Below are 13,733 nucleotides of genomic sequence, written 5' to 3'. Positions count from 1 at the left end.
ACCCTGCATCACCTACCAAACTTGTTTGTGCAGATGTGACAGCTCGGATAGAAGATCCCGCGGACCTGGGCATTTCCTCCGCGGGACAACCCGTCAGCATACCTACAGACATAACGCTGTTAGTCGGCTTCTTCGCCGAACTCCTTTAAAAGGATTCGTTCAAGCACTTACTGAAAATGCCGCGCCGAAGCCGCTTATTCTCCTTCTCGGAGTCTGCAAGCTGGCCCCGAACGTCTTTTAGTTCCACGCTCAGCTTAATATTGGCGTCTTGGAGATTGTTTTTCTCCCGCCTAACCTCAGTCAGCATGCATTTGCCAGCCTCTAGCTGTCGCATAACATGCTGGTCCTCTCGATTTTCTCCGGATTCATCTGCAACATCTGTTGTTAGATCTGTAGCCATGCCGCACATTATATGGTAACCATCATTCTTTAAAGTAAATGTTACCAGCAGGTGACTTTTCGGTTCCTGCAATGCGGCCACAGCAGCCCGCAGTTGGGTTTTGCATTCCTCTAGCTCCTGTGACAGCCTAGTATTCTTCTCTGTAAGAACCTGCGCAATAAAGATGATCCTTAAATCAGTTCTGCTAACTGTTTCAAGTCTCAGGGGCTACTGATACATATAAATCGTCAGATTTACTTACCCGTACATCCTTTACATACTGATCTGTGGCTCTGGCTAGACCATCTTGAGCAGCTCGGAGGTACGCCTCTCCAGAATTGAAGCATCAAATGCCTCTGGTGAGAAACAAGCATCACGGAGTACGGCCCGGCGGCGCCTATGATTCATGGCGCTTTCCACCTTTGAGTTTGTAGCGGATAATCTATCTGCATCCTCTGTAGGGGGATTATTCGGCGCCCGCCCCATATTGGCTTCCGCCTCTATGTCCGGTCCTGGCGCCCGGCTGGTGGAAGCGTGATTAGTAACATCGCCGGACATATTCCGGCGAGCGTTTTTTCTGTTAAAGAAACACGGGCGTCATTATATTTCGAGAAAGACGACAACCACGGAGCGGGGTTTGTTATACCTTTGCGCCGGCGTCTCCGTCCTGACCGCCTTTCTTTTTGGCCTACCCGGCCTCGGTGCCTCCTGTTGGCGCGTTGCTGCGGGTTCGGCAGGGCGTCCCGAATGCCTTCCCTGTAAAAATGCCATGTGTATATGGTGGGTGAAGTGTCTAAAAGGGGATCCTAGTTTTGGAGTTGGGATTTTTGGGTTTTCTTACGTGCGATGCAGGGAGCAGTCCGGGATAGTCGGCCGTAATGGCCACCATGGCATCGTCGCAGCTTAACTGATAGAACTGCCGGTCTATCAGCTCCACGAATATAACCGAATCTTCTTCAAGTCTGGAGTCGAGGGCCCGGTCAGGGTCCTCTGGTTGTGGAGAAGGGCTACTGACCTCCTTTATGGCTCTTCGCAGTTCCTGCCGCAAAGTGGCAAGGTGAATACTTACGACAAAGAATGCGGGAAAAATGGGAGCAGGGAGATATAACTTACCCAGCTTGGAGGATTGTACATGGAGAATCCATCCCGTGGCTTGATGCGGATGAACTCCTCTTCCTCACCCTTGAAAAATTCGGACAAAATTTTTGCCAAAGCGGCAGCATTGTCCGGACCCTTACGCCCGCAGCGGGTGGCGTCATCCGCCCCGTTATAACACCACAAGGGGTGCCCATGATATTGAAGTGGTTGCACTCCCCGCATTATGCAAATTGACATAACTTCGATTACTGTCAATCCTGATCGAGCCAGTGCTTTAATTCGGTTTATCAGATAGAGGACTTCTCCATTGTCTTCCACCTGGGGGCTCCGTGGGCGCCAACTTCGGCGTTTCTTCAGAGGAGCATTGTTGAACTCAGGAAGACCCCGCCGAATAGGGTCCAGAAGGGGAACGTCCTCCATATAAAACCATTCTGAAGGCCAGTCTTCCGGTGACTTCTTCGGAGTACCGGACAGGTATCCGGTATCGGCAATGCGCCATATTTCAGCTCCGCCCACTTGATAAAGTGACCCCCTCTGTGTGCGAGGGACGAGGCAAAACAACCTTTTCCACAGCTCGAAGTGAGCCTCGCAGCCCAGGAACAACTCGCAGAGAGCCACATAGCCGGCGATATGTAGGATGGAGGCGGGGGTGAAATTGTGTAATTGGAGGCCGTAGAACTCCAGGAGCCCGCGGAGGAACGGATGAATTGAAAATCCGAGTCCCCTTAATAGATAGGGAACAAGGCAAACCCGTTCCCCCATAGAGGGACAGGGAAAGCCCTCCGCTTGCTCCCCGCCATTATAGGTGGCAAGCCCGGCTCGAACGGGCACCATGTACGCCGGAGGGAGAAATCCCTTAGTCTGCAGTTCGACTAAACGACTGTGCGGGACTGAACACCTCTCCCAATCACCGGGCTTAGGGCTTCGGGGCGGGAGGAGAAGCTGCGGAGGTCGGCCATGCTGGAATGGATCTTTCCGGAATGCGCTCTGATGGACTCTCGCTGGAGGAGAATGGTATGGATCGGATCTAAGGATCCCCATCCTTTTAATAGACAATTTATTTATCTGGCTAGGGGGGCGAATGTAAAAACGCCCTGGCGCCTCGTATTCATTCGACGCATGGGAGAAAGCCCTTATTGGGCACAGAAGCCAAGAGGTCCAAAACATTTATGGGACCGGACACTGCTTTCCAAACGTTCGAAAGATGGAGAAGAACCCGCCTTGCAATGCCGAAGACAATAATGCGCGCCGGACTCATCGTCATTGAAGCCTGGTTCGGGGGCTACTGAGGGAGTCCTAGATTAGGGGGTATCCGGACAGCCGGATTATATCCTTTGGCCGGACTGTTGGACTATGAAGATACAAGATTGAAGACTTCGTCTCGTGTCCGGATGGGACTCTACTTGGCGTGGAAGGCAAGCCAGGCAATACGGATGTGTATATCTCCTCCTTTGTAACCGACCTTGTGTAACCCTAGCCCCCTCTGGTGTCTATATAAACCGGAGGGTTTTAGTCCGTAGGACAATAGACAATCACACCATAGGCTAGCTTCTAGGGTTTAGCCTCTCGGATCTCGTGGTAGATCAACTCTTGTAATACTCATATCATCAAGAATAAATCAAGCAGGACGTAGGGTCTTACCTCCATCAAGAGGGCCCGAACCTGGGTAAAACATCGTGTTCCCTACCTCCTGTTACCATCCGCCTTAGACGCACAGTTCGGGACCCCCTACTTGAGATCCGCCGGTTTTGACACCGACACCAGGTGACATTAGGCATCTTGCCCACCATGGCGCCTCCGCACTTCACTTGCTGTCCGACCACCACCTTCGGTTTGACATTGAAGGTCCTCAGCCACAGGCCGAAATGGGGCTTGATACGAAGGAAGGCCTCGCACACGACGATAAACGTCGAGACGTTGAGGATGAAATTGGGGGCCAGATTATGAAAATCTAGCCAGTAGTAGAACATGAGCCCGCGGACAAACGGGTGGAGGGGAAATCCCAGTCCGCGGACAAAATGGGTAAGAAAAACTACCCTCTCATGGGGTTCGGGCGTTGGGATGATCTGCCCCGCATCTCGCAGCCGGTGCGCGATATTCGCGGCCAAATATCTGGCTTCCCGTAACTTTTTGATGTTCTTCTCCGTGACGAAGGAGATCATCCACTTGCCTCCTGCTCCGGACATGCTTGAAGTGGTTTGAGAAGAAGAATGTGAGCTTGTGCGCTAGAGCTTGAGTGTGCGGGAATGGGTAAGCAAGGAGGAAGAAGGCGTGGGTGAAAAGAGTAAATCCTTGTCCCTTTATAAGGGCGGAAGAGGCGATGCGTCTCCCCACTTGCCTGGTAAAACCGCTTATTCCCCAGGCGCCGTAATTGATGGCGCGGATGGGTTATCCACGTCCGTATTGATGAGAATCCCGTAATAAGGGGGACACGATCTCTGCTTTGACAAGACGTGACAGAAAAACCATCTCGCAATATGCGCAGTGCTGGTTGAGAAAAATGGTTCAGATAAGGACCGGGCCATGACGTGATGTTGTGCTGCCAAAACGTGTCAGCAAATTAGATTTATGGAAATATTATTCTCTTTACGGTGGGGTGTGGAACTTGTTTTGCAGAACCGGACACTATCTTTGTGTTCAAAAATCTTCCATGAAGTATTTGGAGAAGAACCCGCCTTGCAATGTCGAAGACAATACTGCGCGCCGGACTCGTCGTCATTGAAGCATGATTTAGGAGCTACTGAGGGAGTCCTGGATTAGGGGGTCTCCGGACAGCCGGACTATATCCTTTGGCCGGACTGTTGGACTATGAAGATACAAGATTAAAGACTTCGTCCCGTATCCGGATGGGACTCTTCTTGGCGTGGAAGGCAAGCTAGGCAATACGGATATGTAGATCTCCTCCATTGTGTAACCCTAGCCCCCTTCGGTGTCTATATAAACCGGAGGGTTTAGTCCGTAGGACAACATACAATCATACCATAGGCTAGCTTCTAGGGTTTAGCCTCTACGATCTCGTGGTAGATCAACTCTTGTAATACTCATATTATCAAGAACAATCAAGCAGGACGTAGGGTATTACCTCCATTAAGAGAGTCCGAACCTGGGTAAAACATCGTGTCCCCTGCTTCCTGTTACCATCCGCCTTAGACGCACAGTTCGGGACCCCCTACCCGAGATCCGCCGGTTTTGATACCGACAGCGACCTTGGCCGCAGCCTCCCTCCTGAGCTCCTCGACCGGAGAAGGACTGCGCGACCTCTTGCACTGCGCCGCGACGTGCCCCGACAGCCCACACCGAAGACAAACGACCTCATTGGTGTAGTCCTTCAAGAAGTGACCTTTCGTGAGGCACCGAAAGCACTTGTCACACATCTCCGGCAAAACTTCCTTACGGGACGGCGACGAGCGGCGCAAGATAGGCGCGGGCCGCCGCCGCCACAGAGACTTCTTGGAAGCAGGGGCCTCTTGCCACTGCGAGATCCGCCTGGTCGAACTCGCCACCGCGCCCACCACAACCGGCACCGCCTGCACCTCTGCCGCCGCAGAACTCTCGGAAGCCGACGAGATGCCCAGCCCGAAGACAACCGGTCGCTCCCCATGGAAGGACGAGGGCATTGAACGCGGGCTCTCCGCCATGGCGCGCACCGCTAACGAGGGGAGGCGGGGAGCGGAGGGGACGGGGGTGAAGTGGCGCGCCGGCGAAAGGACCGGATCCAGGGTAGTCGCCGCGGCCGGAGTGACGTACGGCGGGGAGATGGACGCCGACGCCGGAGTGACGCACCGCGGGTTCTCACCCCATCTAGCACATTCTCTGCGCCACGCATCAGTTCGTTCCCTCCTTAGACCTCCAGTCCAAGCGACCTGGACGAAACAACCGCCCCGACAGCGTCGACGTCCAAACAAAGCTTTTGCAGATCCTCCCGCGCTGGAAGCCCGCAACCCGCCTCCAAAATTTCTCCAGGGAAACCGCCCCCAAAACCCTCTCCCCCGCTCCCTTCCTCCGACCAAACCGCCCCCAAAATTTCTTCGAGAATGGGGCGCCGCAGCCTAATCATCACCGACTCCGACGAGGAAGATGCCGCGGCCACTCCTGCCTCCGCCTCCACCTCCGTTTCCACCGGCGGCGGCGGAAGCGTCGGCCGCCCCTCGTCTCAAAACCCCAGCCCCTTCCTAGCCCCCTACACATTACCGTCCTCGCCTCCCCCCTCCCCTCCCGTCGAGATCTCCGATGACGAGGAGGAGGTCGATGAGATCCAGGACCCCGACGAGGATCCCGCGTTCGGCGACGCCCCCGACGAGATGCGGGACTCTGACGGGGACTCCCTGTTCACCGACGTCGCCGATGACCTCTCCCCACCACCTCCCGCTCCACCTCAATATCCTCCGCCCCAAACTTCATGTCCACCTCCCGCTCCTGCTCCCGCCGTTCCTTCGTTCCGAACCCCAACACCAACCCCGCCTCCCGCATCCACTCCTCCGTCCGGAACACGAACCCCAGTCCCACCGCCGGCCGCCGCACCTGCTCCGGCCCGAACCCGAACTCCAATCCCATCGCCGGCTGCCGCACCCACTACTGCCCGTACCCCAACCCCAACTCCACCGCCCGTTGCCGCACCCACTCCTATGTCCCGAACCCTAACCCCAACTCCACCGCCGGCTGCCGCATCAGCTCCTCCTGCCCGAACCCCAACGCCAACCCCACCACCTGCTGCCGCGCCTGCTCCTCGGCCTCGAACCCCAGCTCCAACCCCTCCCTCTGCCTGGACCCCAACTGCGACCCCGCTCACGTCCTCGACCCCATCGTCCGCACTGAGTGCGCAGCTGCGTCCGGTGGATGCGTTCCTGCGGCGACTCGGGCTTCGTGTACGGCCAGAGTGGCTTCAACAGTGTGCTGCCGGGTTGCCTGGGTTCAACGGCCATGGCGGCACTGAAGTGCAGGCTAGACAGTGTTTTGAGCAGCTCCTCTTTGCCGACATGAACGAATGCGGCGCTGGTGTGCTTCCCGAGGGCGTCGGGTCTATGGAGTCCGCCATCCTCGATGGACCATTTGTGCTACAGGTTGTAGTCCCCTTATAATTCACTATTGGATGATTGGTTATGATTTTCTTTTCGAGTTGTGGATATCAGTACTGCTTTGGTGCCCTCCCTGGTGCAGCATAGTTATGCAATGTATAGCATGGTTTTGCTCTGGTGGATACTTCAGGTTGGTGATGGCAATGTCTGCAATTTGCCTCCATATCTGAGCTTCTAATTTGAGATCCATCTGAAATAAGACGTTTATGCTGGAACCTAAACCTTTAGTTTACTTGCTTTACTTCAACTTAGTGACCGCGTCACAAAGGCACAATTCCTTAGTCAGAACTTTGGAGTATCGTTCTTTGACACATGAAGGTGATTGCTGGCCGCATAGAATGGTTAATATTGTTGAGATTGCTGTACTAGTAAAGTGCAGGTTATGCATTTTGGTTCATCTAAGTTATCTGTTTAGTTCTCGGTCACCAGTGTGTCAGGAAAACAATCCTAAGCATCACGGGGTCCTTTTAACTTAACCCAATCGCATGCATCTTCAAGGTAGTACTGTAGTAGGACTGATGATCTCTTTCCTTCTTTCTTTGTAATGTGATATTATTCACATTTATATAATCAAAGTTGAGTCAGTACCAGATTGACCTTAACTTAAGGGCCCATGCTAGTCGGTAGAAGAGAAAGATTGCATTGCTTATATGGTTGGTCCAAATTATAAAGGTGTAGATTTGTCATGTGCAGATTCAGGACCGTTTCATGAATGTAACCATCTAACCAGCTCTGTGTTTCTTAGGTTGATGAAATCGCCAATATGTCTGCCCCTTTAAGGGAAAGATATCGTGATGCACATGCTGGCCCCAAACGATGTTTAAAGTTATCAATGACAGATGGCATCCAACGCATATATGGAATGGAATATAGGCCTATCAAAGACCTGGAAGTTCTTGCTCCTGCTGGTTTTAAGGTCATCTTTCAAAATTTGATCTGCTCATTTTTCTGAGAAGGTTGTCTTGCCTTACGATTTTATGTTCTTTTCTTAGCTTATACTAAAATGATGAATTTCCACAGAACGTGCTTACTTGTGTTAGGATGCATTTGGCATGGGAATATACTCTTCACATACTTGTGTTCATGGCAATAGTATCAGGCAGTAATAGGATAAAGTTAGAATATTATTTAAATAGGAAAGAGATAATATTGAAGATAGAAATCGAAGTAACTAATATGATGGTGCCTATGCTCCGGTACCATTTTGACTGTTTTGTGCAATTTTCATATAAAATCAATTCACATATTTACTTTTGTAGCAGTTGAATACATTCATCACCCTTAATGTTCCACCGAGCAATAACTAATATGTGGAGTACTACGCAATTACCTTCTCATGGGCTATTAAACATTTGAACTTACATCTGGATTGTAACATGAATATCTACATTTTTAATCAAATACTCCCTCTGTTCCTAAATATAAGTCCTTTTAGAGATTTCAATACGGACTACACATATTTAGGAACGGAAAAGGACTTATATTTAGGAACGGAGGGAGTAGATGTGAAAGATAGGACCAGGCACTCCGCATGCATTCAGTAAGTTTTTTCTCTACTTCTGTGATACCATTTGTAAATGTTGGGAAACATAGAAGTATGGTGCTTACTCCATGTGTGGAGTGTTGGTTGGTGCTGGCAAAGATTGATTGCAGTGAAGAAAACTCAGAACTCAGTTGAGAAACCTGGCATTCTCTGAAACTCATTGGTCATACCATTGTCTGCATTTTTTAACTAGCATCCTCTTATATAGCGTTTTTTTCTTGAGACACCCTGTACACCGAAATGGCAGACGCACTCTTTATGTACGGGTATATCATTTATATAAGTGATATATGATTACAAACAATATATCAGGTAAATGCCAATGAGTGTGCAGCATGAGATTATAAGACATATTTTTCCCTATCTTAATATTTGTACCAACAGCTTGTAACTTTCTTTACATATCTCAGATTGTTATAAGGAATGTGCACATAAAGAGAGGGCTTCTTATGTTAGTCCCTGAGGTTATTGAGATTCTTGGTGGGGTAGTTGATGAATTGGAAGCAGCACGTGTCAGACTTGTTTCTGAAGTAAATAAACCACCTCGTGGAAAAAGGTATGTACTGTCCTTGTCCATCAGTGAACACATTAGATCTACGCAGATGCCATTTCATTGCGAGGTATATTGCTTCACCTTGTATTTTAAGCAAGAACTCGACAGTTATTTATGGAAGTGTCCGGTGAATTAGATAATTTAAAATGCAAACACTTCAGCTGAGGATCTTTGGCTGCATCTCTTCTTGGTCAGCAAGAGTCGCAGCTCACAGCCAGAATATCATTTTTGTATATTAAGTACTTAGCAAGCTTCATTTTCTTTCATTTTGTTTACATATCTTTCTATTATAACTCCCAATTTTGTAAACTGAATAATAAATGCTTATCCAATCAGCCACATGCCCTGTTCTTGCAGTTTTGCTATTCAATGTGTTCTGTTCGTCACATTTCTTTACAAGCTGCTAGTTGTTTGTTCATATCTTGGTATATTTATTGTTCTAGATTCCACATGTATGTTCATGTGTTCATGCTGCAGGAAACAAGGTGGATTACCTTTGTCCTCCAGAGCCACCCTAGCTGCCTGGCCACGTAATGTAAGCGCTGCAAATGGTGGTGAGCAAGGCATCTCAATTGCAAGAACAGTAAACCCCTCTCATCCAACAGGATTAGGTAATACTTCTATGTTTAAGTAGACTCATTTTTATTAGATGGAGTCGTAGATGTTAGAGAGGCAACTGAATTACTATGGATGATTATCTTCTTTGCCAGCAATGTGTAAGTAGACACATTTTTTTGTGTTATCACCTTGATTTTGTGATCGATTTACCTGCAATTAATTACTCCTACCTGTGAGTCTATGCTGCTGAAAGAGACTGTATATTCTTTTACTCAAGTGGTGATACAGGTGACTGAATATGCTCCCTATCTGCTGTAGAACTCCATTATATTCAGACACTATGGCCTACTTATAATTGCTTAGCTGCTTGTTGCAAATATTCTGTGCATGACCACAGTTGCCTTACCACACTTTCTTAGAGGTCCTCCTGTTGTATCGAAAATGTTTTCCTGCAATTCTGTCATTCTTGTGGCTCAATACTGTGTCAAAGAAAGTCGATTTGTCAAGCAAGTTGCCCTGTGTTTCAGTTTACATTGTTTAAGATCTTAACCTTCCAAGTATTTATTATATGATGTATTCATGCTTCATTGTTATTCAATTCACAGGTAATGGCTCTCAAGTTGGTAGAACTACACAAACAATGGAAGAAGAGCGTGTTAACCATCCTGTTGTAGTAAATGGTGTCCGAGCACAACGTCAACATTTCCAAGAAAACACTATGCAGGACCGATCTACTTCTCTTACTGGGAACAACGCAGAGGCTTCTGCACCTGCTACCTATAGACATGAACCCCAACAAAGCACTAGTAGAATTGCACGAACTTTGGTAGACGAATATGTTGACCATCCTATTGTGGCGAACAATGTTGACGAGCAAATACAACGTGTCCAAGAAATCACCATGCAGGACCAAGCTACTGCTTTTACTAGGAGCAGAGGAGAGCCTTCTACATCTACTCCTTGTGGTGGGTATGATTCCCAACAAAGGGCACATGACATTCATGCAACTGGTGCCAATGGTGCGGAGGCTGCACGGCCTTCAACTGTTGATGATAATACTGGTCAGATGGAACATCCAGTCATTCTAAGTGGTGAAAATGAAAAACCTTTCATATACATTTTCAACTTGATGGCACATTGGACCATAGAAAAGGATACAAGACCCTACATTCAAGGAAAAATTAAGGTTCATTTACTACTTAGTACCTTTTATTTGCAGATTTAGCTGTCCTTGACCTCCAGCCTTTTTGTCTACATTTTTTTACATAGAACTGTGTCCATTTCATATTTCATGTTTGATCAAAATGCTTTTCAACGAGTTCAAGACTGGCGGTAGATTTTCCTACATGTATATTTATTTTCTGTCATTTCCAGATTGGATTTTCTACTTGCAGATTTAGCTATCCTTTCAAACCTTTTGTCTACAAACTTTTACATAGAACTGTGTCCATTTCACATTGCTTGTTTGATCAAAATGTTTTTCCATGAGTTCAAGAGTGCTGGAAGATTTTCTTACATGTATATTTACTTTCAGTCATTTGTGCAAAATGCAAACGTTGATTGGTGACATAACTGCTACAGGGTTTGATTACCTCTGTCAAACGATTTCAATTTAGGAATCGCAGAGAGTACGAGCTTCTTGTGTGCATAGATGATGGAAGTCAAATTTCAGAGGCCTTTGTTGACTGTGCTGTGAGTATATCTGTTTTATTAATAGTTTCCTAGCATGTTTACTCAAGATCACAACCTTATCATAACACATTACACAGATTGTACGTAACATAATTGGCCACTCATGTGAGGAGGTTTCAACTGCCGTTTCTGATCCAACCTCAGAATCGTACATCGCTATGAAACAAATTCTGAGTGGATTTCAGCATTATTTGGAGAAATTTGAGGTCCCCCCTCCCTCTTTCCCTCTCATAAAATTGAATATGTATCTTTATTAATACCTTTGCCTTATGGTCCTTTCTTACTGGCGTGACTAATAATATTAGTTTCAATCGCCTGTGCATCTGTTGTCTGACTTATAGCTAGGACAAACAGGGCCCTCCTGATTAGTATGCTCTGGCAGATAGAAATAAAGTAAAATGTAAATAAAAATCTATTTGAGACTTTTGCAGACCATTTTACAATGTCAAGGGGATGGCAATGTCTTACACGCACAAGAGATTTTAGGTCGAATGTCTTATAAGTATGCTCCTAGTTTGACAACATTTACATTTCCAAGTCGAATGTCTTTTGTCACTTAATTAATAATGTGTCGATCAAATTTTCACCTGATATTTCATGGCATGCTAAATGTATACTGTGTGAATGCTGTAAAAAATAAAAATAAAAATTGTTAGCTTTTAAGCGATGAACCTTAAGTCTTAGTGCACCTAAGCCCCTTCGTGCGTCCAAGTCGGCCCCGGAGGGGAGTGAAATGCCACCAGAGATCCTTTTTGGCAACACTTTGGTCTACAAGCTGAATTTTGTGAGGCTTATAGCCTTCCAACTGTTTGAGCTTGCTTTAGATAAGCCTTAGTTATTTTGACAATTCCAGTCGATAAGCCCTTAAGCTAAATAAGCCCCATAACTTTTAAATCAAGTTAGGTTAAGCATGTTCAGATTAGTACATAGCAATTCAGCCTGCTAGTTGTGCTATATAATATCTGCGCACTTACCATTCATGTTTGTAGCTGGACTTCGGTTGATGTTTTAGAACTGTTGAAGTGTACTCCCTCCGTCCGGTGAAAAATGTACATATAGAAATTTTAGGACAAATTATGGAGTGGAGTAAAAAATGCATTGGAAATGTGCAAGCCATCAATTTTCTCCTCTTTAATTACCCATCCCCCAATGAACTAAGTGCATGTAAAAATTAAGAAGACCATGTGTAGAATGTTATTGGTCTTGATTACCGTGTGATGAGAGAAACATTTTTTTCTACTTTAAAGTGCATTGGGAAGATAGAAGTACACTCTTTTATGGACAAATTTTAAATTCAAATGTACACTCTTCACCGGACGGAGGGAGTATATGTGGATTGCCTAGTCCTTTTCATCAGTTCGGACTTTTGGTTGCGTTGGCTAGTGCATGAAGCTTAGCAAGAACATTTTGCTAGTGCTGCAGTTACCGCATAAGCCAATACTACTACTGTCATTTGGTCAGTTGCCTCTTCATATTGTACTGGTAGTAATTGCAGGTTTTCTTTGAAGCTATTCCTCTATATATATTGGTGGCAAACACTTCAAATAGTGTGCTACTACCTTGTATTCATAATTAGGGAAGAATAGTGTGCTACTACCTTCAAATAGTGTTCAGACCTTTCAGCGCATGGACCATTTGGATTACTTTGAAAAATCCGAATTCATTTCATATGATTTTAGTTCCTCGTTTTTTATTTACAACATCTTAAATCTCGAAGGTGTGTATGTTTTCCCCCATCAATTGTAGGGTACAATGCATATTGAGTACAACGGACAATCTTCTCGACCTATCGTGCGTGAGATGAACGAAGGTTGTTCGACTGCTGATGCATGGCTCCTGCTTCAGAGGCTGAAAACGTGTACGGCTCAACGGCACATCCGAAATTTGGACTTTATGGATACCACTCCGTGATTATGGTCAGCCTTTTTGCTCGGTTAATGCAAAAGCTACATCGTCCTGATCTTGATATGCTAGGCTAGTAGGCTAAGTGCACTTGTGAAGTTTTCAGCTCTAGGCTTAAGCAGCACTCAGTTCCTCGTTTTACATCTTTGCTTCTGCTATAAAATGTGTTCATTATCTCTGATTCATGCAGTAGCTCTTGCATTATTTTTCATCTTCTAGCTCTTGCATTATTTTCCATCTTCTATACGTTGGGGGATTGGAACTAAGTAAAAAACAAAAACAGTTTGTTGTCACAAGGATAATAAAATATGTCAAATTATTGAAAAGACAATTCAAGAATTCACCTGGCCGTCAAGAATCCCTCTGTCCGAAAGAATGTACTTCTTCTGTTCCGAATTACTTGTAGTAAGTATGGATGTATCTAAATATATTTTAGTTCTAAATATATCCATTTCTGTTACTTGTTATAGGTATGAATGTATCTAGATGTATTTTAGTTCTAGATACATTCATTTCTGCGGCGAGTAATTTGGAACGGAGGGAGTAGAATGTTTTGTACTCCCTTTGTCCGAAATTAGTCGATGTTCAAATGAATGTATGTCGTACTGAAATAGTGATTAGGTCTAGGTTCCTGTAAATTGTTTGTGTTCGAACGTCCTTCCATGAGCTGGTTAGATCACCTCTCCCACCCCCACACACATATGACAAGCCACGGCAGAATTAATAAATTTGACCTTAAAGTGAAAGTATTTCACAAACCAAACTGTTTTTGAAAATATTTCACATCGTTGACCCTTTTGTGCAGCAACTGTTTTTGAAAATATTTCACATCGTTGACCCTTTTGTGCAGCTCCTAGCAGTAAGGCGCTGCACTCTATTGTGCAACTCCTTACAGTTAGGCACTGCACAGTGTAGTGCAGCTCCTTACAGCTA

The 13,733-nt window shown here is 46.4% G+C and overlaps 1 protein-coding gene across 2 annotated transcripts; it reads left to right on the top strand.

The window, feature by feature from the left end:
- The first annotated feature begins 5,369 nt into the window (after window positions 1–5,369).
- RMI1 (recQ-mediated instability protein (DUF1767)) lies at window positions 5,370–13,004 on the top strand. Of its 2 annotated transcripts, none has more exons than XM_087544108.1 (8): window positions 5,370–6,537; window positions 7,298–7,468; window positions 8,506–8,651; window positions 9,126–9,259; window positions 9,812–10,392; window positions 10,788–10,898; window positions 10,976–11,104; window positions 12,616–13,004. In XM_087544108.1, the coding sequence occupies exons 1-8, from the start codon at window positions 5,512–5,514 to the stop codon at window positions 12,700–12,702; spliced, it is 2,385 nt and encodes a 794-aa protein (XP_087400234.1). In that variant the 5' UTR covers window positions 5,370–5,511; the 3' UTR covers window positions 12,703–13,004. The 2 variants fall into 2 exon arrangements, with proteins under 2 accessions (XP_087400234.1, XP_048556996.1); XM_048701039.2 differs by having other exon boundaries at window positions 5,371–6,537; window positions 12,645–13,004.
- The last annotated feature ends 729 nt before the right edge of the window (window positions 13,005–13,733 follow it).

This window comes from Triticum urartu, chromosome 2A, assembly GCF_056163025.1.
Source record: "Triticum urartu cultivar PI428250 chromosome 2A, HENAU_Tu73, whole genome shotgun sequence".
NCBI lineage: Eukaryota > Viridiplantae > Streptophyta > Magnoliopsida > Poales > Poaceae > Triticum > Triticum urartu.
The sequence above is the reverse complement of the archived record's forward strand: the minus strand, read 5'-3'. Positions and strand labels throughout refer to the sequence as shown.